This window comes from Lottia gigantea (assembly GCF_000327385.1).
Source record: "Lottia gigantea unplaced genomic scaffold LOTGIsca_15, whole genome shotgun sequence".
Classification (NCBI taxonomy): domain Eukaryota; kingdom Metazoa; phylum Mollusca; class Gastropoda; family Lottiidae; genus Lottia; species Lottia gigantea.
In genome coordinates, this window is record NW_008707797.1 from 3,358,857 (window position 1) to 3,382,365 (window position 23,509).

Here is a 23,509-nt window from a genome sequence, read left to right on the forward strand (position 1 = left end):
TCTGGGGGGGGGGGGGGGGGCAATGGTCGATTGCCCATCTGTATCTACGGGCCTGCCCTATGACCAAATAGTTGGTGGTTACCTGCATAGGTTGCGCTTTAATACCAAATAATCTGGGTAGCATATGTAAGGGGACTTCCTTAAGTAGAATTTAGCATTTGACTATAATGAATAATACACATTATGGATAACAATTACTATTTAATAATATTGCAACATCATATTCTTGATAAAGACAAGAGAAACATCGTCGAAACGTTTCAATATTATTAAACAGTAATTGTTATCCAAGTGTATTATTCAATATAAGGGGAGGCAACTACAAAACTCTTTAGAAAAAGATGGACAAGGTTTGCTTAATAATAACTTTGATAGATTCTAGACAACAATGAAATTAACTTTATCAATCACTTTTTACTATTCAAAGTGAAATTAGACGGGACATACCAAAATGAAACTTTGGAAAAAAACAAGGAAAATGGCCGATATGCTTAAAAGCAGCTGCTGCTCCGTTCTATTAATCGGGGATAAAGAAAACATAAATGGCTAATTACCAGACTGTTGTTGTATGTTGAGTCCTATTGTGACGTCGACAATTAACAATTATCACAATAAGTTGTAAAAATAAAGGATACCCAAATGAATGTAAACAGCGGATCAAGTAGTGTTTTAGACACAGAAGTGGACGAACAGAAGAAAGATGGCGTTATACAGAAGAAGTTCAGCATGCAGGCGTGTAATGTTCTTGCGGAGCTTCGACGGGCTGGGGATTTTTGTGATGCTGTGATTAAAGTTCAAAGTAAATGTTTCCCGGTTCATAGAAATATATTATCTGCATGTAGCCCTTACTTCAGGGCTTTATTTAAGAATCAGGAAGGTAACAATAAACGTATTGAAGTAACCATACCCGGGGTTTCACCCGGAATAATGAACGAACTGATCGAGTATGCCTATACCAGGGATATTAAAATAAACCCTGAGAATGTCGAAGAACTGCTACCTGCGGCTGAACAGTTCCATGTCACAGGTTTGGTAAAAGCGTGTTGTGGTTTTCTCATTGATCAGTTAGCTCCAGAGAACTGTATCGGGATTCGAGCATTTGCAAAGGCTTACTTTTGTCACACCTTAGAAAGAACAGCCCTGAAATACATTTTACAGAATTTCAGCTCTCTTCTTCAAAGCAGCAATGAATTTTTACAACTCAACGTTGACGAAATTGCGGAAATTTTGAATTCTGATAATTTGAACGTTAAAAATGAAGAACTTGTTTTTGATGCTGTACTTCGTTGGATAGATTATGATCCAGAAAGAAGACGCTGCCATATCGCAAAACTTTTAAAAAGTATTCGATTAGGTCTCTTAAGGACACAGTATTTCGTTGAAAAAGTGAAAGCACACCCTTATGTGAAAGAGAGTGCAGCTTGTAAACCGATCATTATAGAAACATTGAAATTTCTGTACGATTTGGACATGGATCTTGAGAGAGAAGTGGATTTAAATCATCCCTTGGCTAAGCCACGAGTACCTCACGAGGTTCTGTTTGTTATTGGAGGATGGAGTGGCGGATCCCCGACTACGATGGTAGAAACGTATGATACTCGGGCAGATAGATGGATTGTATGTAAAGCTGTAGATAAAGTGGCGAGGGCGTATCACGGTACTGTTGCGTATGATATGCGTATTTACGTCATCGGTGGTTTTGATGGGGTAGACTATTTCAACAGTGTGAGATGTTTCAACCCTGCAACTCAAATATGGTCCGAAGTTTCACCAATGAATTGCAAAAGATGTTATGTCAGTGTGGCTGTTTTAGAACCGTATATTTACGCTATGGGCGGATACAATGGCCACGATCGACAATATTCAGCTGAAAGATATTCCAAGCAAAGAAACCAATGGAGTTTAATACAATCGATGAATGTACCAAGGAGCGATGCTAGTGCTACTGATTTAGAGGGTAAGACTATAAGAAATAACCCAATAATATCTCACGTGCTTTTCTGTTGGTGATTCCACTTGTTATCCATGCTCTGAAGTAATTTGTTTTATATCTATTGTTCTGTGTCATTAAATATTCAACCAATCAATCGAAGCTCTGTAGCGGATCTTAAACAAGTGCTAATGTGATATGAAATTTGAGTTGTCAGATTACAAATTCGTTTTTATTCGTACGAAAAATACGAAACAATAGAAACATTGCTTACAGTTCGATGTAGTGAAAAATTTAAAATTTATATTTCCTATGAATTAATTTCCAGGGAAGATTTATATCTGTGGTGGATTCAATGGTCAAGAATGTGTAAATACCGCTGAATATTACGATCCAGAATCTAACCAGTGGACATTGCTACGGCCAATGAGAAACAAACGTAGTGGAGTTGGTGTTATAGCATATCGTGGACATCTGTACGCTCTTGGTGGTTTCAATGGTGTATCCCGTATGAATACTGGAGAACGATTCAGCTTAACCACCAACTCATGGCAGACCATCCCAGAAATGTATTGTCCAAGAAGCAATTTCGCTATTGAGATCATCGACGAAATGATATTCGCTATCGGAGGTTTTAATGGTGTGACTACTATATTTAATGTAGAATGTTATGATTCGGTGGCCGATGAATGGTACGACGCTACAGATATGAATGTATATCGCAGTGGTCTCAGTGCCTGTGTTATACGAGGATTGTCAAATGTTCAAGATTTCATACAGCAAGGTCGGGAATAGAGACAAAACACCAACAGTATACTAATCCTGGGAGATGTATTTTTTTAGAATTCATTAACATAAAAAAAAACCAAAACAGTTCCTATGTATAGCCAGAGGATGGCCCCCAATTAATATGGTCGGATAGATACTTCTATTATAAATGATGTTATATATTTATACAATTTTGAAAGCAGCTTCCTTCAATCTCATCTTCATTTTCAACACATGAATTTATAATTATTTAAGAAAAAAAAATGTCACCGGATCAAAGTTTCAAGTGTGTTAACTGTACGGTTGTATATATTTAGAGAGCGTGGCCAATCAAATTGTCATATATGATATATAAAAAAGATTACTACTATAAATGGTAATGAATTATTGAATCACTATATACAATAACAAACAAAACATTTCACTTTCCTACAATAGTGCTCAAAACATCGATTGTAGATCGATATAGAGATATTAAAACAGCTATATTACAGACCTATCATACATGGTTTCATCTTCGTTAAGGTACGAATAGTTAGTTTTCTTACACGTAAACAGATACAGTCGTCTACATATAAGTTTAACCACTTGATAGAGCTCAATATCACCTATACCTACAAGTTTTCAGGACGAAAATTCCACGCCCGGTTTGTCAGAAAATGCAGCATTAGAAATGACAATACTCAAAGTTTCAAAAGTGTTAAATGATATCGATAGCTGAAACCAGCTTCATCATACAGCCAGGCAATTATGTGGGTGACATTATCCTTTATGCTGAGTTTATTTTTCTGTCTCCAAAGTGTGATGATTAATGTTTAATTTTGAATTTTGATCTTCCGTATTTAAATCAATGGTGTTATCTTCAACTGTACTTCTTCCATCATTTGACGATTCTTCTGTATTTTCCTTTGGGTCATTAACTATATCGACATCTTTCGGAGTACTATTAGCATCTTTTGGGTCTTTACTTGCATCGATTTTGGATCTATTATCATAGGTTGTGGTAGCAGTTTCAGCACAAGCTGGAGAAGTATTGGCGTCTATTGAAACATTTTCTGCATCAGCATCGCCTTGTGCATGATTATTATAGTCTGGCTTTTGTTTCTTTTTTTTACCTTTCTTGTCTTTTTCGTTTTCACTCTGCGATTTCTTTAATTTTTCGGGAATAAAGTCAACGATCAATCCCCTGTACATATTCATTAAAACGTCCACGACACCGTAGGGTTGTTCCTCGCTACACACTTCATTACGAACGGTTGTTATTCCAGAGTTCAAAATAGCTTGAAACATTGTTAATAGTATAAATATCACATAAAACACAAATAAACTGAAAAATAATGCACCCAAAATCGGTGCAACGACCAACATTTGTTGTAGATGATTTTTACCCAAAAGATAGGTAAAGCAAGTGAACAAGGCATCATACAGAGTCTTGAATTCTGCAATGTTACTATGGAACAGAATATACCCACTGGAAATGAATCCAAAGAACATGAGAATAAACAGAACCCCAAAACTTCCCAAGTTTTTAGCCGAACGTTTCAAGACTAAAGCAATAATTGTTATTTTTTTGTTGTAACCTAAAACTCGCATCATCCCAATGGTCGTGAAGAATAACAAGAAGGCAAGAGCGTATAAAAACATAGAGTCGAACCAAACGATGTGCTCGAAGTTCACAAAGCTTTTAGGATCTTCGCGGAATAACGACAATGTCTGTTCTAAAAAGACTTCTTTCAGTATGAATATGATGACTCCAAATAAGGTAATGATAACAGTCAAAATGTCCATAATGTGCCAAAAATCCTGAAAGTATTGGCATCGCTGTTTAACTATAGATTTAATTGCCTTGACCAAAGTTACTATCATAACGATTGCTACAATGATCTCACAGACAATGACCATTATTCCCATAGAAGTAACATGTTGGAATATCCTTATAGCGTTTATATGGTGCCACGTGACAGCACTACCGTATTCAGGAAACTCGGCGATTAATTGTACCACCATCAGCAAATTTGCATCAGCATTGAACAACGAAAACTCGACTGAAACGGCTCTGGTTTGTCTATCAATCCATAGATTGTTATAAAGCTCGGTGAACATTGCCACAGATGAATCATAGTTTATATCCATATCGAAGAAGTATCCACTGGCACCATATAATGATATCTTTCCGATAAGGGGCAGCCCCCAATCCTGATTGGAGGATGTATAGACCCACGACGGTGACGTTTGAGCACTAGATATTTCTTCCAGACTACACGGTTTTGGTTTCCAATATAAACAATATTCACCGGTTTCTTCATATTCCGGCGACAATGACCCGTAATAAGTCCGATTATCTAACAAATTGTAGAATCTATCACCAAAGAAGTTATCATTATCTGGTGGTGGTCCTAAAAAATAATTTTTAGAATACAGTCAAGGATATCTCCACTCTTTACGATGGACATATTGACGGCATACCTTATAATTTGTGTAGACTACTGTAGACTGAAGACCGAAGTAATTACTAAACGTCTTTGAATCCTAATAGAGAGAATCTCTTCCTCAGAGCAAATTTCCTGAAGTAATTTCAAAAACTGGTGTGCAAGCCTTATCAAATAATCGTTGCGTAAAAAAATACTGATGCATTTAGAAATACTTACTATCCTTTATTCGAATTTGGCGTATTCTAACTGGTCCAACTCGAAAACTAACCAAATCAAAAAAGTACAGTTTTCGTCTCCAATCTAAGACATCTCCGTTAAAGTCATAAGTTGCAAATGCGAATGGAAACAGGTTCTTTTCTGTCCATGCCATAAAATGGGTTCTATTCTGAATCTATAAAATATAGAAAGACAAAAAGAATAAGCTTAGAGATTTGTCAGATTCAATAGAATATGTCTTGCCCCTTTAGTTTAACTGCAACAAATTCTCTATGCCTGCTTCAAACAGTATCTTAAAGAACTCAATATACAAGTTTTGCTTTTAATGTGCTAGACTACATCGTTTAGAAGCAAAGTCACATATCAGGCCGGGCGTTGGTTCCATTTACAAATAAGCATGCAACATCCAGGAGTGGGTTTTATTTATCATTGATAAACTATATTCACAACGGGATAAGGTTTATATCAAAACGAACATTCGATCTGAAGACTGGCTACTGGCAAATATGAGAAAATGACGTTAAATATAGATAAACGTCATTGGCTAACATACTTACTCATACAGCTATTCTAGAAGGTTGAACATGGCCCGAATCGCAAGCATTCGCCACAGTTAAAGTGGAAGATTTAGATTCACAAACATGATTGTGATATTTATTGTTTGTGTGCCAATGAGTATGAATTAGTCACTTACCTTATCAAATCTGTTAGTATAAAGGTGTGTTTTAATGTGTTCAGTAAAGTTATAAGACAGTGGATCTCTGGTACCATAAGCTATAACACAGAGAGCGATAATAAACCCTGTATATATCACTATCTCGATCAGAACAGAGTAGGCGTGTGTTTCTTGTTCTTGTCGTCTTCGAGCTCGTACTAAAACATCTTCTGGTAATGGTTCGGGTGGTTTCAGTTGGCCACCTTAAATATCAAGAGTATTTTATAATCAATTTTAATTTTTTGATAGAACAATGATAGAACTTAAAAGCACCAGTTTGGTTTACCAGTTGGGGAGATCTTAAATCTTTTCATTATGAAATAATTTTTCATTTCTGATCGATATTCCTCACGTGATAAGCTCAGTGTCTTGCAAACATTTTGTTTTGGATGTCATACCTTGGTCGAATTTAATATTCTTCCGTGCTCCATCTTTCACTATTTCTACATCTAATTTATCTTGTTTAGAATACGGACTTTTCATCAATACAGAGAATACTATAGCAAATACTGCAATCTGAAAGATAGAATAGCACATGTACAATAGCAGATAGAGGCTGGGGTGGGATTCATATTAATCTTCGTACATTGACCACTTTCTCATTCATATTTGAATCATTTGACAGATGATTGGTATTAGGTACAATGCCACAAATTGTATAACCATGAATGACTCCCGCCAAGGTGACTCAAAACTGATCACGGGGCGGAGGTGCATATTTTGTTTAAATTATGCTGAAAATGATAAAATGAGACAAAAAATAATTGGCTCACCTTTAAAGGATCAGTCAGAAAAATATTTTCAAAAAATGATAAAAAGAAAGATGTAACCCATTCTTCAGACACTGATTTTCCCCATTGCATACTGTATAGGATCAGAAGGAAGCCACAAACTAGAATGGTCACAGTAAGTAATATCCACGAAATGTACAGACACCAGAATGGTAGTGGTTTTTCTTGATCCATTTCGTCAAGGACATTTTTCTCTAGGCTTTCAAGGACCTCATTCAAATTATCTCTTTTATTAGATTTATCAGCATCACGGATCAGTTCTGATTGATCTAATTCTCCCTTTTCTGCCTTATCAACATCACCAATGTCCTTGTCCACTCCACTGCCACTGTTCAAGCTGATTTCCTCGACCTCAGTTTCCTCCGAATCCACTGGCTTCAAATCCAATCCATTTCCTTCTTTACTGTCAGCAGTATACTCTGGTATAATCATGTTCTTTGTTTTGGAAGTTTTGCTCTTTCGTCTCCTTGGTCTCGAATATCTGAAGAGGTATACTATAACCATTGATGGTGGAACGGTTATTAGGATGCTTACAAATGATACCCATATTGTATAGGCTGAAAACCGTAATGGTCCTAAAACCAGTTCATCTTTAACTGTTTCTTCGTCTGTATCGACATTGCTTGATCTACAAATTGAAAGGAAATGTATTACTATGTTCCGTCTTAATTGGAAACGCTTCATTCATTGTATTTCCTACAAATCCCTCCAATTTTAACATTTATAGCAGTGCACTATCATGTAAACCATAACTGGTACAGATAAGGACCCATAATTTCTAGGCAGATCTGTAAAATTATTTTTTAATAACGACTGGACATATTTAGGGGGTACTTCGCGATTATTTTGTCCAGGCACCATATTAAGACCAGAATACAGAAAGTTACCTACCTAAAGAACATGGCGCTTGTTATCATAGTTAAAAACAATATACAAATACAGCAGGACACCCTCTGGGCTCTGGTGAAGGTGCTCCTGTTCGGTCTGAATACCACAGACAACCACAGATGACTGTCGGTAGCATTATTTCGAGCATGTTCACTAAATAAATGGGTAAACGTCAGATCCTTTTTGGCTGAAATTGGAACTATTCTGTCTATTAAACCATCATCTTTCCCCACACTTAACCATCTATTACAGACAAATATACTCCTGGAAGAATAAGATGTCGTCTGTTGAAACAAAGAAAATGTCCCAATAAATACTTTAGCTCACTCAAAAAAAAGATAAATACAAGGCCGGAGCATACTGGAGGTAGATGAGACAAATGCCCCGCTTTGGAAGTGTCGTATATATATAACAGTATGCGAGTTTCGAGTTTTTAAATATCCACCCAGTATCCAACCTCATTTTATATTTGATTGGCTGATACCAAGGTTAAACCCCATTAGTATCATTTGAATAAGGTAATGAAGATATATTCTAATAAAGTTTAGGTTAAAGTCACAGTTTGATCTAATCTTTCATAGTTATTTTTAAGGTGCCTACGATCATTACATTTATGAACTAGACAATTACCTTTTCCTAGTTTCTAAATCTTCAACGATCATTTTGTTGAAGAGCCAGTCTGCGCTATATTCGCCAGAATTATCATGCCAGATTCTTAGAAACTGTAACTCATCTAACTGTATATCAGATGTCATAATGAACGTCATTACACTTCCGGTTTCAAGATGCTGCAAAAATACAACAAATATACATAACACGGATTCTGCGTAGATTTTAGTTCATCTATAATGCGAATTCTTGTTTTGAGCGGCATTTTATCAAAAATCATATATATAGAACCACAATTTTCCATGAATACATTAATTATGTACCTTAGACCTAAACATTGGTGTCTGGCAAATGAAACGTAATTCAAGTAAGTGGAGCAGAAAAGGTAGAAAACATCATTGGCAAGACATTTAAAAATTTATAAAACGGGATTGGGAGCAGTGCACGCCTCCGCTTTTAATGATATTCCATCCATTCTTAAACCGTTACAATTTGTCTTCGTTTAAAAATAGGGTAACAAGGTAACGATCATACTTGCGCAGTAGCAACACAACGCTTAATAAAATTTCATTCATAACATATAGCACTTTTTCTTCGTAACCGAGTCTTACCCTCTCTCCATCGCTTAAAACCCTGACACCAGAATCTGCCTTCTGACTGCTCAGTATAAAATATACATTAGATCTAGTACCAGAATGTTTTCTCAATCCAGTTTCAACAGTTAACAGGTAGAAATATTCATCATCTTTATGGTTGTCCTTCAAGTATCCCACCTGCCACTAAAATTAATATAATATACTGTAAGAGAAATCACTTCCACCGATCCAAATTATCTGCAGATATCTGTGATTGCCCAGTAGAGTGCTGAATATTAGACTGGCATTGAAAGTCAAGAAAGCTGGGGTAAAGATCTGGCACATGGCTTCACTCAAGGATCATCGCATTTCCATTTCTAAATCAACGCCTATATAACCAATGTTACCTGTGACAGTAGTTGTCTTTCTGATAATGGGAGCATGTACCCGAATCTGACGAATAATTCAAACAATAAGTCACTACAAGTTCTATTTAGCGCTGGTTAACCAAAAGAGAAGGGTCACTGAAATATAATGTTCGATAAGGGCGCCATAATCTAGTATCTATTTTTCAGGAATTACTGATAATTTTATTGTTTGTACAAACCTTTCTATAGTCGCGTTTATCAGCTCGTCTGGCCCACAACAATAGCAAAATATACACTAACAGAATAGCTAACACTGTTCCATAAACAGACGCATTGGAGATGTCAAACTTCTCGAAGACAGTAGAAAAGTCAATAGTATTAGGTGGAGAATAAAATGAACTTCCAAATGTTAATGCTGGAGGATCTTCACAGTCACATATGGTTTCTTCTGGTGTAGAATATGGCGATACCTGAAAAGTTTGTATATTGACATCAGGTGCTATACTTTGATAACTGCTAACCTTGTTGCGGTAAGGGTAGCACTTATATAGTAAGTAAATTCCCCTGATTGAACACGTTGCTTAATTGGCACCTGGACTAGGTATAAATAATATGGAATAAAACCGTATTTATTACGAGTTGGTATATTCTTAATCAGCAGGTTTTCAACATGAAGGTTTGATTTTAATGGTATTGCAAGACTCACAGACGTCTTTTGAATGGTGAAAATCAGTGCTATCAGTGTTCCTGATACACATAAAAAGTTTAGGAAACATCTTTACAATCCCTTTAATTAACAAATAGATCTATTTTGGTGCACCAATGCCAATCTATGGACCAGCCTACACAGTGGTGATATTTACAGCTTTATGAAACTAGCAAAAACTAGTGGTACGGCATATACATAACATTTTCAAAAAACTGATAGGAAGAAATGAAGGCTTGGTATATTTTGTACCTTACAAGATGTGTCGTCCCAATATTCTCTTTCTCTAATCCACACCTTACAGCCATCTGTTCCTGCTACTAGATTATAGCTAGTTGTAGTCTCGTTCACTCCTATAATAATATACATTATAGAAGATCAAAACAAGGACGCAGTCGGATTGAGAAATGGTGAGTTCCGGTTCCAAAATTTGAAGATGAAATGAAAATTGAAAAATAATGATAAAGTTACAGTCATGAGTTAAAAACGAACCTCGTTGAATCAGCGTTTTTGTCGTTATTTTTAGAACCATATGATGAATATCAAAATGAACAAAGTTCCAATATTCAGATGAAAATTAAACTGCCCTAAAGTAGCTCAAAATATTACCTTTTTCATTAAATGAGACGCTTCGTCTTCTTCTAGAATTAGCTTCCGGATCGTCAGGATCAGGCTCTGAAATAGTTGAATGAAAAGGGATGTCAATTGTACGTCTCAGGGGCAGTATTTTGACTCTCTTCTGTGACCATGAGCACTTACATCTTCTGAAGCCACTCTTCGGAGAAGAACGCAGATTTTGTGCAGCAATGAATAATGATTCTTCATAAAAATCAGCATATCCGGATCATGTAGCTCATGAAGCTTAGCAACTGTGCTGTATCGCTTTACAATATCCTAATATAATACAAAATGGGCCCCAAAAAGCACTGCCAGATACGCAAATGGTTGAATCCCTTTTCAATATCCTATATCAATAAAAAAAAATATACCTTCTTCGTCAAACAGGAGTCCAACAACAACTTTCCCCTTCTTTAAAGTATGGGCTGGTACAAGCAGCTTGAAGATTCGTTCCCCGTTTACTTCTTCAGCAGCCACATTGATCTTATAGTCATAGTGTTTTAACTTAGGAGTTTTATCAACTCGAAAGTATGCCTTTACATTGGTGGTCTCATTGGATGCCTTGATAACCATAAAAGAATAATCTGCAGTGTCTCGCAATAAGAAAGTATGGTAATGCATTCCGTATGGACCCTTCAAGGTCTCATTGACATTGAAAGTCTGGTACTTCGGTGGCGATTTTGTCTTCAGTTTAAGTGAAATAGGCATTTTGTTAGCAACTGTTCCATTAGGTGCTTTCAGTTTCAACGAAACAATTGGTGAGTCAATACCATAAGATGTTCCATTGGATCCCCAGGAAAATGGATTCTTCTTAAAAACTGTAGCCTGCAGAAAATAATATGTTTATAATAGCTTTAGACCCATGTGCGTGGAAGATGGAAAGGAGCTCGGAGTCGTTCTTCGCCAGACATCACAACCTTTCACAAATTTTCGGGTAAACCAGCCCGAACAGTGTTCGACCCGTAAATCAATGTGTAGACCCCCTATTGGTACCCCCTCGCTAAGGAAATCATCCAATATAAATGTTGAAATTGACATTGGTGCAAATAATATGTCAAGCGGAAGTAACAAGTCTATTTTTGTGGTATGCTATCATCCCGTGGGTGCACGTTCGTTATGCTTGATTTATAAGGTAAAGTTTTGATGTATAGTAATATAGAATAATTATTGTTCTTTGTTATCATTTATGATGATGATATTGATCTGAATTATTTAAACGTTAAAGGTGATGTAAAGAATAAAAATATGTGTATCGGGGACAATGATAGCGTCAATGTAGACCAAATTTTCAATCAGACGGCTGTGGTTTCTGCAATTCCACTAAAACTAAGTGTTTGGTGATGCATATCGCAAAGGGAGAAACAAGCATATTTTGCGATTAGTGAGTTCATAAAACGCATAGTTTTAGTGGTACTGCAGTTACCACAGACGTCTGATTGGAATTTGGAATGGTGTATTTGATGCTATCAGTGTTCCCGGTACACATACCAATTTTAGAAAACGTTTTTACATTCCCTTTAAGGTCAATGACATCGATTGAAAGCCGATGACTCAATATTAAGTTGACAATTGACTTAAGGGACTGACTTGTCCACCAGAAGAATCATCGGCCTATTTCTATTCTATTCTATTCTATAAACATAACAACAACAAAAACAAAAACCAATAATAGGTCGAAGAATGACCTCAGAGGACAATGTTGTCCAACAATAAAGTCAATGACCTTTTAGGGGGAAATAAATTTACCTAATAACGGTCAAATAATTGTTGATATAATAAAATAATTCTTTGGAAAAAAGATGATATTATTCTCCTGTCGTTTAAATTGACAAAGATCTAAAATTAGAAGCAGGCCATGCCTACCCTTATCGAAACACCTGATGGTACTACTGTTTAGAAGAGTCTACTACTTTACAATGATTACTTCCGATGTCATGCTTTGAACTTTTTTTTGGTAATAATGGAATTGTTTTATTTGTACGGATTTTGATTAACTATTATCAGACTGATAAATATTTAATTAAAAGACAAACGAAGAACAGACCTGAATATCTACTGGTTCACTACGATTTAATCCACCAGTAGTATTTGCAGCTGGTAGATTCAGTGTGAAGTCACCAGCTTTTATATCCTGTCTAGCCAGTTCATTGGGACTGAGCTTCTGTGCCCGTAAGACGATATTGCCTCTCTCTATTGTCTTGGGTGCTTGTCCACTTACTAGACTCTTAGTTAAAGCATCGTGACTTCTCTCAAGACTGTCCTCCATTCCACTTATTAACTGTCGACTCTGAAAACGAATTTCAAATTAGACAAAAGACAGAAAATATAATTCATTATTAACCTTATTTACTCATAATAACTCTGAATAATGTTATCTATAATAGACCTTATTACGTGGAGTTCATGAAGATTCTTCTTCAGCAAAGGTGTCTTGTATTGCCAGTGATTTTCGCTGTGACAAAGATCAGGTGGTCGTCAACATACCTCTGTAGACATTTTCGTCAGGTACAAGTGTTGGATGTATAAAGTTTCAGTTTGCAACAAAACCTTTATCCCGTTTTGCAACACACATTTCGCAGAAAAACAGATCTTTAAAACTAGTTATTGCAAAAATCGTTTCTTACTGCGTTCTTTTTCTTCTCTACTTCTAAATTTTGTATGGTAGCAATTCTCTGAGCTATAAAGGCTGCCTCATTTGGAGACACTTCGCTGCCACCGATACCAGTTTGTGAAACCAGTTCTCGAACGGACGCGGTTGTTATTTCTGCCACCTTGCCCTCCAGATCTGGTGTAACTGCATTTATCACTTTGTCCATCATACCAGTCATTCCTGGAAAACAGTTCGAGATACAGTCGACATTGGGAGATATCTATCAGTATCAGTCCACCTTGAATCATCAAGGTGTCACGTCTTCATTTTTTACCTTGACTGCAGTGATCAAGGTTCTTATTTCACGTTCATCGTGATTGGACAGTACGCAAGTGAATACAACCAATGACAGCCCTCTATTTGATGCGTAATTATTTTTACAATCATTCTGTCGAGGGCTGCTCAGATTAGCTGTTTTTGCTAGCGTACAATCCAATCAAATTGCAGCATTCATAAACTTCCGTGAACCAGGAAGTGGGCCATTGCAGGATTGCTTTGACTTTGATAAAACAATAAAAAAATCATTTTGCTATGTGCGGAACATCAACATAAACCCTTTGATATTTGATCTGTTCTGGATATTAAAAAAAAACATTCTAAAAGCTTCACTGTAAAAAAAATCATTTTAGATAGTTTCCAATATATAGCTCATTAGCCTTTCATAAGTGCATTAACATGTACCATTCTGAGTATACGATTGAATATCGATTTTTATAGGCCAATGGCATTCTCAATTGAATTATGCTTGGGGAAAGTCTTCAAATGGCCATCTATAAAAGTACTATATCAATTAGATGTAATTAAATTCAGATTGAAAGGAGTGACGTAAATTCATAGAAATATTCAGCAAAAAAATTCTAGAAAAATTAAGCAACATTACTTTACCATTAACGACTTCATCTATCTTCTCTTTAACAGGAAATGGGCGCTTATTTAACAACCCATTCAGACGATCTGACGCACTGAATGTTACGTCTGCCCCTTGTAACTGGAATATAGGCAAAAACATTCAATCTACAGGCATGGGTATCCCGTTTGTCAACACAGCAACAGGAGCCCGGAATTATACCAGAGAACATTAAGTATCTAATGTTCCCAGCACTGTTCTTTCATATTGCTTTACAATTCTGGTACCACCTCCTAATCACCACAACCCCGTCCCCTTCCCATACTGATTAAAAGTTGGTATATTTTTGAAGGAAGCTTATAGGTAGACCTGTCGAACGGTGAGCAACTGGTGTCATCTATGAAAATCTGATCAATCGGTGAATCTAGTGGACGTTGGGGTTGACATGCTCTGCTGGAACTATTCAGTTGATCGCAGAGGCTAGAAGCTCGTCAATTTCTTAAAAATTCGTTGACTGTGGGGTTTCCAAAGCGATGCTATTAATCACTGAAGTCAGCTTATACGCATCTCTTAATAACAATTTAACCTCTTACCGCTGTATCTAATGTAGTACTCTCAGGGTTAGCCATGATGTTTGTTAAACATTCAGAAACAATCGTAACCCCCTGGCCATTTAAATCTGTAAATGATTCCTTTCTACCTTTCATCACTGCTACAAAATCCTGGCCTTTCTGAAATTATATAACACGAAAAACTAAGTCATAAAACACTGCGAATATACATGAATATGAAAATAAAAACTAAAACAGGGAAGTGTTGCAAACCTCACATGCTAGTTTTAGAAAATGAACTGATAATAGAAAAGGAAAGAAACATGAAAATTTGTATGGATCCTATTAACCAGGTGGGTTTTATTTTATCTCATGTAAACCTGGGTCGTTGCAAGGAAACAAACATACCTCGGCCACAGCTTTTTGTGTTGTCAGATCTCTCGGTCTTTTAAAATCATTCCACAATTCTAACCAGTCTGGCTGGACCTGACTTATACCACCAGTAGCATCTATTAACAAGGGATCTTGTGGTAAAGGCTGAAACATAGAGAAGGCATGTATATCAGTATAGATGTTGTTTTATTGTCAACAAAAACAACGGAATGATGGTTTAAGAACTCATCTCATGCTGTCGACAAAGGCTTAGGATAAGTAATCCCCTATTTATGGGCCTTTGCGGTCTTTGTTTTGGAATTACAAGAGCCACAACAGTATGGCTGAAAATTAGAATGGCACAAATCGATGCTATCAGCCATTCCAATGCATATAAAAAGTTTAGAAATCTCTGTCCGATCTTTTTAATTTTGATAAAGGAAGTTTTCTGTGGTATGACATGAACTTAATGTGATGATTTACTTACAACAGACTGAACGGCTGCTACTACACTATTGACAGTTCTCGAGAACCTGACAGTGCTACTGGTACCACTAGCTTCTGATAGATCTGTTGATTTAGCACTAATCAAATCATCTACTTTTTCCGCTCCTGACACATTAGGCATACTTGCTAATGGCGAAGTTAACTTGAAAAATGAAATTATCAAATAATTCATAAACTATTTTTATTTTTCAAATTCTTTGATAAGAATGCTTAGTCGCAATAGAGTAACTACATCAATCTGGTCGCGTCTTCTCGAAACGATCTTAGCGCTAGGATGGTGTTAACTTATAGCATTGTTTAGGATATCCTAGCAGTAAGATCGTTTCGAGAATATGTGGCCAGGTTGGACATGTCCCTTGTCTGAATAAAAAAAAAGCATGCTTGATTCGTACACAAGTACAATAGACAAGACAGGACCATTTCCTTGTCTATTGGACCTCATTCTGACCCATGTAAAAAATTATTATTATTATTATAAAAAGAGGATGGTAACTTCGCCGTCAGGGCGCTCTTTTATAGTTTTTAAACGAGGCAGATTTCAGTCTGAAAAGGTTTGGCGGTCTGTAAGCATTAATATCACTCGTATTATATATTTGGAAAAAAATCTTCAAGAGAACAGTATTCTACTAGGGTCTATCGTGGGATTTGAATTTTTATTTGTAATGCTATATTCAATAAGGGATATCATTTTATCATTTACATTTCATTTCACTTCGATATATACAGTGTTACAATGCATATATTAATGCAAATAGAGACGATAAAATACAAAAGTATTTCTATCAGACGGAATGAATTTGAAAAAAATCATTCAAGAGTACTTGATCTGTCGTGTCGTGGGATTTGAATTTTTATTTGTAATTTTTATATTCAATAAGGTTTATTATCTTATCTATTGAATAATATACATTTCATTTTGATATATAAATTCTGATAATCAATATTAATTGACATATTAATGCAATATAGAAGACAAATTACAAAAATTACGTCAAAAGACCGTGATCAAACAGTTGTATATTTATCCGATCCTTTTCATTTTCGCTACTAGTATTTATTCAAGCGATTGCCAGTTATTGATGATGTTTTATCAGATTTGTAAGACAATAGACCGGATAAAGCATATTAATTATCAGTTTACTGTTTCGGTTGTTGAACAATGAAAATGATAAATCATCTTGCTATAAACCACGTCAGTGTATCAATTTAAACGCCGTGCTATGAGGGAAATTTTGCCAGGACAGCGGCATTAGCCTGCTCTTTTTCGATTTCCAACTGTCGAGGGATCTTAAACAGCCTGTAGCACACGGGGCCTCGCTTTATTGTCCCATCCGAACGACTAGACGCTTTTTCCATGCCAGTCCCTTTTTCCTGCATTACTTACAGGGGGAAACTATGTTAAAAAATCCGAAGGTATTATCTCGACCTATGCCGGGATTGAACCCTGTTGAACCATGATTGATAAACGATGTGTCTACCGCCACAATTCACTAACATGTAATTACAGACGGCATATCATAGTTGTTTATTGATTTATACAGTTTCAATTTCCATACATTTATCAGTAGACTACTCCACTTGTCATCCGTGATCTGACGGAATTCTTATACATCTCATATTCTTGGCCAATGTACAAGCAAATACTGCCGATATCCCCTCAATATATCAAAGTCCGAGAAATGGGTAGAGCGGGAATTGTCGGGTTAACTACTTACAGTTATATTAAGTGTAACTTCAGTATAATCTTGTAGGATATCAAACACTCGGATAATAATACTATAGTCAGTACCATTTAATTCTGGAAATAACGGTAAATCCATCTCTGGCGAGGTACTTTCTCCTACAATACGTGTACAAATATTGCAATACATTATGAATTACACTGTTAATAAGTCAACGGGCATCAGTTTCAAGAACAAAATAAAGCCTGTTTATATTAGTGTCCACAGAAATTTTAATCACGAGAAACGACGTCATCTGTCGGTATATTGCATACACAAAGCTATTTGGGTGTTTGATCGTTAGCCTGTTGGTTCTGATCCAGATAAAAGTAAAGTTGCTACCTTCAAACTTTTGGCTTCGGATCTGCAGTTCCTTGTGCTGTAAGCTGTGCAAGGTATCGATCACTCGACAGTGGTGAAAGGGTAAATAAAATTAATGCCACTATGACGTTAGAATCCACTGAACTCTGCGAAGCGTTGAACAAATGCAATTTCAAATGCATGTAACCTTATCAGATACGGAAAATCTGAACATTAAACTCCATTTCATTCCATGAGATAATATTTATTCCCTACCTCCAGCCATCAACGGCACCAAATGATTTTCTTTTCCAATCAAATATTTAAAAGTAAAGGGTTCGTGTTTGTCCAAGACTGGATTATAACCATTCCTATATCCTTCGTCCTTCCAATTATCACAAAATACCCGGAACTTTGTCTGTGTAGCAACGCCTAAATGTAGATATTATACAAATAGTTTGCGTAACGTGGATTGGAACTTGTAGAGCTTTAACTAAGAAATATATTTCAAAATAAGGCAGAAATTTATGGCCTCTGAAAAGAACCAAAGATTTGCATAACCACAATGAAACTGATTAGAGTGGTAGAAATGTATGGTTCCTGGGAGGGTCCGAAACGACCTTTATCTAAAATAAGAAACTTGTGTTGATCAACGACAAAATTCTAGTAACATCAGTTAACAATAAATCCCGTTTCTAAACACTGTACGATTCAAGACATCTGTCTTAAAAAAAAGTCTACCAGATAAAAATAAATCAAATATTTACCCGAGGTAGGGTCCACGGTACATGTACCACCGTATGGAGGTAAATTGGTCACTACTCTAAATGAGCTGAATCCGGGAGTTTCAAATCCTGGTAAGATAACTTCTACTGATATGAGATATACCTTTCCCGGTTCTATAAAACCCTTCTTTAACACGAACGTTGACGGGTTTTCACCTGAAATAAGGAAGAAAACGACTAACAGATATATTTCAACAGGAAATGCAATATCAACGCAATAGCAAGATAAGGTAAGCAGATATTATTTAATTATATACAAACTAGACGTCGGATTATCAATCTGAAAAGGCAGTCGTAAAGCTCTATCTTTCTACAACACAATCATTAGTGGGACTTAGAAAGTTGTAAAACATCTTAAAACACCAGTGTCATACCGGTATTACTCGGTGGTTCTTCGAAATATCTTTTTATCTGAACCAAGGGCAGCAATCCGACAAGTTCAAAAAGTATCAATGTTATCAAAATTATACCAAGTTTTCGTTACTTTTTTTATTGGCTTTTATTTTTTGATATTTGACGAACGTTCACGAGGGTTGTCGTTAGACCCTGAATGAAGTGGCTATGTAAAAAATAAGTTTGACCTAATTTCAATTAGACCAACAAAGTATAAAACTTACTTTGATTGTTACCTGTAAACGTAAAGGTACGTATCCGACTGAACACAAAGTAACGTGCACACCTGGGACCTATTCCACAATTTTTTTTAAGAATTTGTAAGTATAAAACTGTTGCTTTGAGAAATACCAAATTTACAAAAAAATTGATTCTAATATTTTCTTGGAACGGAACCTCCGTGCTTTAATAACCTTACCTGTATCAATCACATTCTCTTCAAAGTTTTCTACAACTGAGAAATTTGCCTGTTCTGTGGATTCCTCTGGTACCAAATGGACCATGTTCCAGGTGTACTGAGCTTCCAACAGATCTGTTTCTAAGCATGATGGACAATACACTACTAGTGATAGATCTGATGATACAGCTGTTTTTATCTCGCAATTGATTATACATCTAGAAATTAGACCATTGACAGGTAGAGGTTATAAAATAACAGAATACAATATTATGATATACTACTCTTGAGTTGTTTTGCCTTTTATTTCATTTATTAAATATTCTGTTCTTTGCATTCTACTCGGTTAATGGAATGAAGCTTGAAATTTGTACATCGTTGACACCTTTGAACGTTTAAATATACTACACTAAGCTACATTATCAAGTTAATCTTTACTAAGATATTGCAAAAGATAAATTGTCAGGCAAGATAATATGCGTTCACGGCAGCAGTTCAGAAAAAATGTGGTTTTGTTTCAGTGCCACAAAAGCATTAAAATTCATTGAACCGTTGTCAACGTCAAAAGCACAGTCTGATACTGTCAATCCGCAACACTGATTCATCCAAATGGGTTTAAAACTCGCGCTTCTATTAAGCTAACAAGCCAAATATGTCGCACTTTCATTAAGTCAAGGGAAAAATTCTAATATTATTTATCGAAACACTTCTCACCCGAGATCTCAATAAGCTATATAAACATACACATTTTATCAAAATCAAATGAAATCTCTAGCTCCTATATTAAGCTTCAAAAAATGTTGACGGACGGGCGGACGGACGGATGGATAGATGCGACCGCAGTATAGGTATAAAAATTCCATCTTACTTTATATCTATCTTTGGAGTTCCTCCTTCAACTTGGAAGAGTTGAGTAAAAGTATCAGAGTTACGATCTGGTTTGGTAACTGTCAATACGAAAACAAACCCTTCTGGTGAAGTTAGTGCTGATGCATCAAAACTAAGGATTCCTCGGCCAGCAGCTGTGGTTATATTGCTGCATGGGACCGAGATAGATTCATTGTGGTAAATGGCTTGGAGTTCATTAAATGTTGATGACGCTACTCGAGAACACTGCCAAGAAAACTCAATATCAGGATCTTCATTGCCTATCTCAATTAACGGATCGTACGACTGTTCAAAACCGTTTATTTCGTGTTCGTAGTATCCTCCGGTTACTGTGAACCCACCAACAATGTCAGCTCGTAAAGGTGGCTCAAGAAACGCAATATATGTGGATTCTTCAAAGTATCTTGTATGGGTTGTAAAACTAACTCTGAAATTCAGTCGATACCATCCCCGTGGTATGGAGCCGATGGGAAATTGAATGGAATCTCCACCAGGTTGCTGTATAGGATAAACCTCTTCCCATTCATCAGGATTCGGAAATGGCTCTGATGTTATATTACGAAGTTTATACATAGACCACAGATAGTAAGGACCCTGGTTGATGCAAACAACAGTCAAACGGCTAGTTATTTCCTGGACATCCGAGGTATATAAACCTAGTGGCCTCGTATGATTAGAATATTGCCGATCGAATACGCCATTTTTCGTTACACAGTTATTGATGACCTTTACAAGAAAATTCCCCGCTTGTGATGTCAACTTTTTCTCGCATTTCCAATGTACTCGATGTTGCCCTAAGGTTCTGTAATGATACTCGAATATCAGAGGGTTGTTGACGGTTTGATTGTGTATGAAAATATGCAAACCTTTATCAATATCATCACCGAAACGAAACGAGCATTTCATATAATAAAGCCTTGGAGTACCCGCTGGTACGTTCATCTGAAAGGACAGATCTCCCGGTGGAAAGTTGATATTCCCGTCGAATGCCGGCTGTAGCTTGTTATTTATATCATTTTCTATTATCAGTGGGTTAGGCAAGGCCACGTGTTCAATGAACGAGCCGTTTTCGCCTGTAACAAGGGGGTAATAATAATCATCTAAAGGATAATAATGGTTTTTTGTTGGAATAGCTTCTGTAGTAATAGCAATTGTTTCCCCATCACCATAGTCTAGAGTAATAGGCAGAGTGGTCGGATTGTCACTCAAAGGTGTAACAAACGCTATTGTAAAGGATATCGCAGTATTGACAAAATCAACGTCTTTATTAACAGACAGTTTTATCACTCCCACTTGTTGCTCAAAAGTATAAATTCTTTCACTTCCTAAAGCGGTGATAGACAGCTGGCCGACGTAGAGTCCTCTTGTGGCGTATCTATGTACTGTTATCCAGTCGGTTAGAACCGTGTCCTCGATGATGCCATCCCCAAAATCCCAGGATAGCTGCACATTAGAGGGTACGGCCTCAATATCGGATAATAGTATGGTAAACGGTACATCTCCGTAAACGGTATAGTTCACCGAGAACGGCGAAGTATAAAGTAAATTAAAATCGTTTATAGTATACGTTTTCACCAAAATGTATGACACCACATTAAAAGGGAAATCATCACATGTTGCAGTTACGCTCTGATTTCCGACTGTGGTAAAGAGCTTTGTAAACGGTATAGGGTTCTGATCCCCCGACTCTCTATAAAGATCCAGGCTACTGCCATCACCAAAGTATATCGTACAGTTTGTTTCAGAACTTATAGAAGAGTTCAGTTTAAATGGAACTTCAGTGTTTTGTGCTACTGTAAGATTTGATGGTTGAAGGTCGAGGTATCCTGCACCAGTACAGATCTCATAGTACAAACCTTTAAAATAACAAAATTATCATTAACATTAACTAACGATAGAACAAAGTGATGAAAATATATCAAATTTAATTCTGATTGAATAATAATAATGTATAACATAAATATGAAATTGGTATAAACGAGTCACCAAATTCGCAAAAACTTTGGAAATATAAAACTATATGTAGTTTGATAATTTGTTTAACAAGACTTAAAACTTTCAAATTTGCTTGCAATTTTAGTCATTTGTGTATAAAAAGAAAGTTGATCCAAAAAGATCCAAAAAGATCCAAAAAGAATCACTTGAACTACAGAACACACGATGAGCTTCATTCTCGGAAATAAAATGGAATGCCAAGTCTATGAATTTTATTTGGCATCTTTCCTGATTATACTGTGATAATTTCAGACTATAATAATCATTATAAAACGTATAATACTAGATTATGAATAATGAAATATCTTGAAACTATTAAAGATATAAAAATATTGTATTCTGATAAGAACTCTCGATAAAAGATGCCAAGGCTTTGTATCTCATGTAGTTCTGATCAGTCATGCAGGCTATATTCTCTGACAAGACCAAGATTGCTGAGAAAGTTTTATAGTGGGGAAAAGAGGTAATTAATGCAATCGATCAAGGGTCCTGAAAGGGGTAATAGAAAGAAAAAGGTTGAAAACCCCTGAATGAAGTTAACTCTTATAATTCTGGTATGACACACATGATATATCCCAGATATTGTGAATGAAAATCAGGTGATTCTTAATAAGAGTACCATAAGTATCAATGAATATCGGATTCCAGGGTACATACTTGAAGGACAATAAACATGCCTCGAAAAACAAGGACAAAATCGCACATTAGATATTTCCGATTATTTAGAATTTCGTTTGAAAAAGCACTGTAGCGAATTCTAAAAACGCTTGAATAGACTCCGTATTCAGAATTTTTTTTATGATTTGTTGATGTCAATCGCTTTGTTCATTACCTATATTTAAAACGCTTTTTAACCTTTGCTAAGTGGAAACATGGTCTGGCAGTCCATTGTGGTCTTTGCTAAGGCCCTTAAGAGGCCAAAAAAACATTCTGGATAAGGTCTTCAGGAAGGTTTTAAAACCGCTGGACATTTGCGATTTAAAAAAGGCCTTTGACTGAATGTATAGAAATGTAGTTATACTGTAATTATACGACTAAAGAACGCCCTGTGGACAAGGGTCTGTGTACAAATTCAAGTTTTCAATTCTGTTCAATTCAATCGGTTGAATTTTTAATTATTCCTTTAAAAAAAATTTTTAACATTAATCCTAATATAAATTTGTAAATATCTCGAATTTTTCCAAAAAAAAAATAGTCGGCTAATGAGCCTTTGTATAATATACATTAACAAAATTCTACTTACCAGTTGAAATAAGTGCGATTAACCAATTTCTCCACATTTTTAGTCCGATTTTTGCGATTGGTGTTCACGATAATCAAGAGCAATCTTTAGAAGTGGATATTAATACATGATTCACCAAAACCATAGACATATAAGTCACCGGTAACATTGTCAAAATATCACCATCATAGTCCAAAGTATTAAAATTGCGGTATAAAATGTGCAAAAAATATTACGGCGGCCCAGAATATGTTTTTACAGTATT

At 36.0% G+C, this 23,509-nt stretch overlaps 2 protein-coding genes across 2 annotated transcripts; one reads left to right on the top strand and one right to left on the bottom strand.

Moving 5' to 3' along the window:
- The first annotated feature begins 519 nt into the window (after positions 1-519).
- On the top strand, positions 520-2,961 carry LOTGIDRAFT_186404 (hypothetical protein). Its single transcript, XM_009050553.1, has 2 exons — positions 520-1,957; positions 2,259-2,961. The coding sequence occupies exons 1-2, from the start codon at positions 640-642 to the stop codon at positions 2,723-2,725; spliced, it is 1,785 nt and encodes a 594-aa protein (XP_009048801.1). The 5' UTR covers positions 520-639; the 3' UTR covers positions 2,726-2,961.
- A 517-nt stretch (positions 2,962-3,478) lies between these two features.
- On the bottom strand, positions 3,479-23,302 carry LOTGIDRAFT_157972 (hypothetical protein; the record flags this gene model as incomplete). The annotated part of the gene is made up of 24 exons (XM_009050554.1): positions 3,479-5,094; positions 5,347-5,521; positions 6,041-6,264; positions 6,460-6,577; positions 6,835-7,480; positions 7,744-8,004; positions 8,371-8,528; positions 8,961-9,128; positions 9,532-9,762; positions 10,251-10,351; positions 10,608-10,673; positions 10,988-11,441; positions 12,661-12,903; positions 13,241-13,446; positions 14,152-14,254; positions 14,707-14,844; positions 15,073-15,201; positions 15,524-15,685; positions 17,259-17,383; positions 17,841-17,996; positions 18,332-18,505; positions 19,161-19,357; positions 20,008-21,883; positions 23,266-23,302. 24 exons carry the CDS (start codon positions 23,300-23,302, stop codon positions 3,479-3,481), a joined length of 7,764 nt encoding a protein of 2,587 aa, XP_009048802.1.
- Positions 23,303-23,509: the final 207 nt, after the last annotated feature.

Excerpts from the sequence above, each read along its gene's own strand:
- LOTGIDRAFT_186404 (XM_009050553.1), top strand. The coding sequence starts at position 640 with ATGAATGTAAACAGCGGATCAAGTAGTGTTTTAGACACAGAAGTGGAC. Across the intron at positions 1,958-2,258 it reads TAGTGCTACTGATTTAGAGG|GGAAGATTTATATCTGTGGT; the intron begins GTAAGACTATAA and ends ATTAATTTCCAG.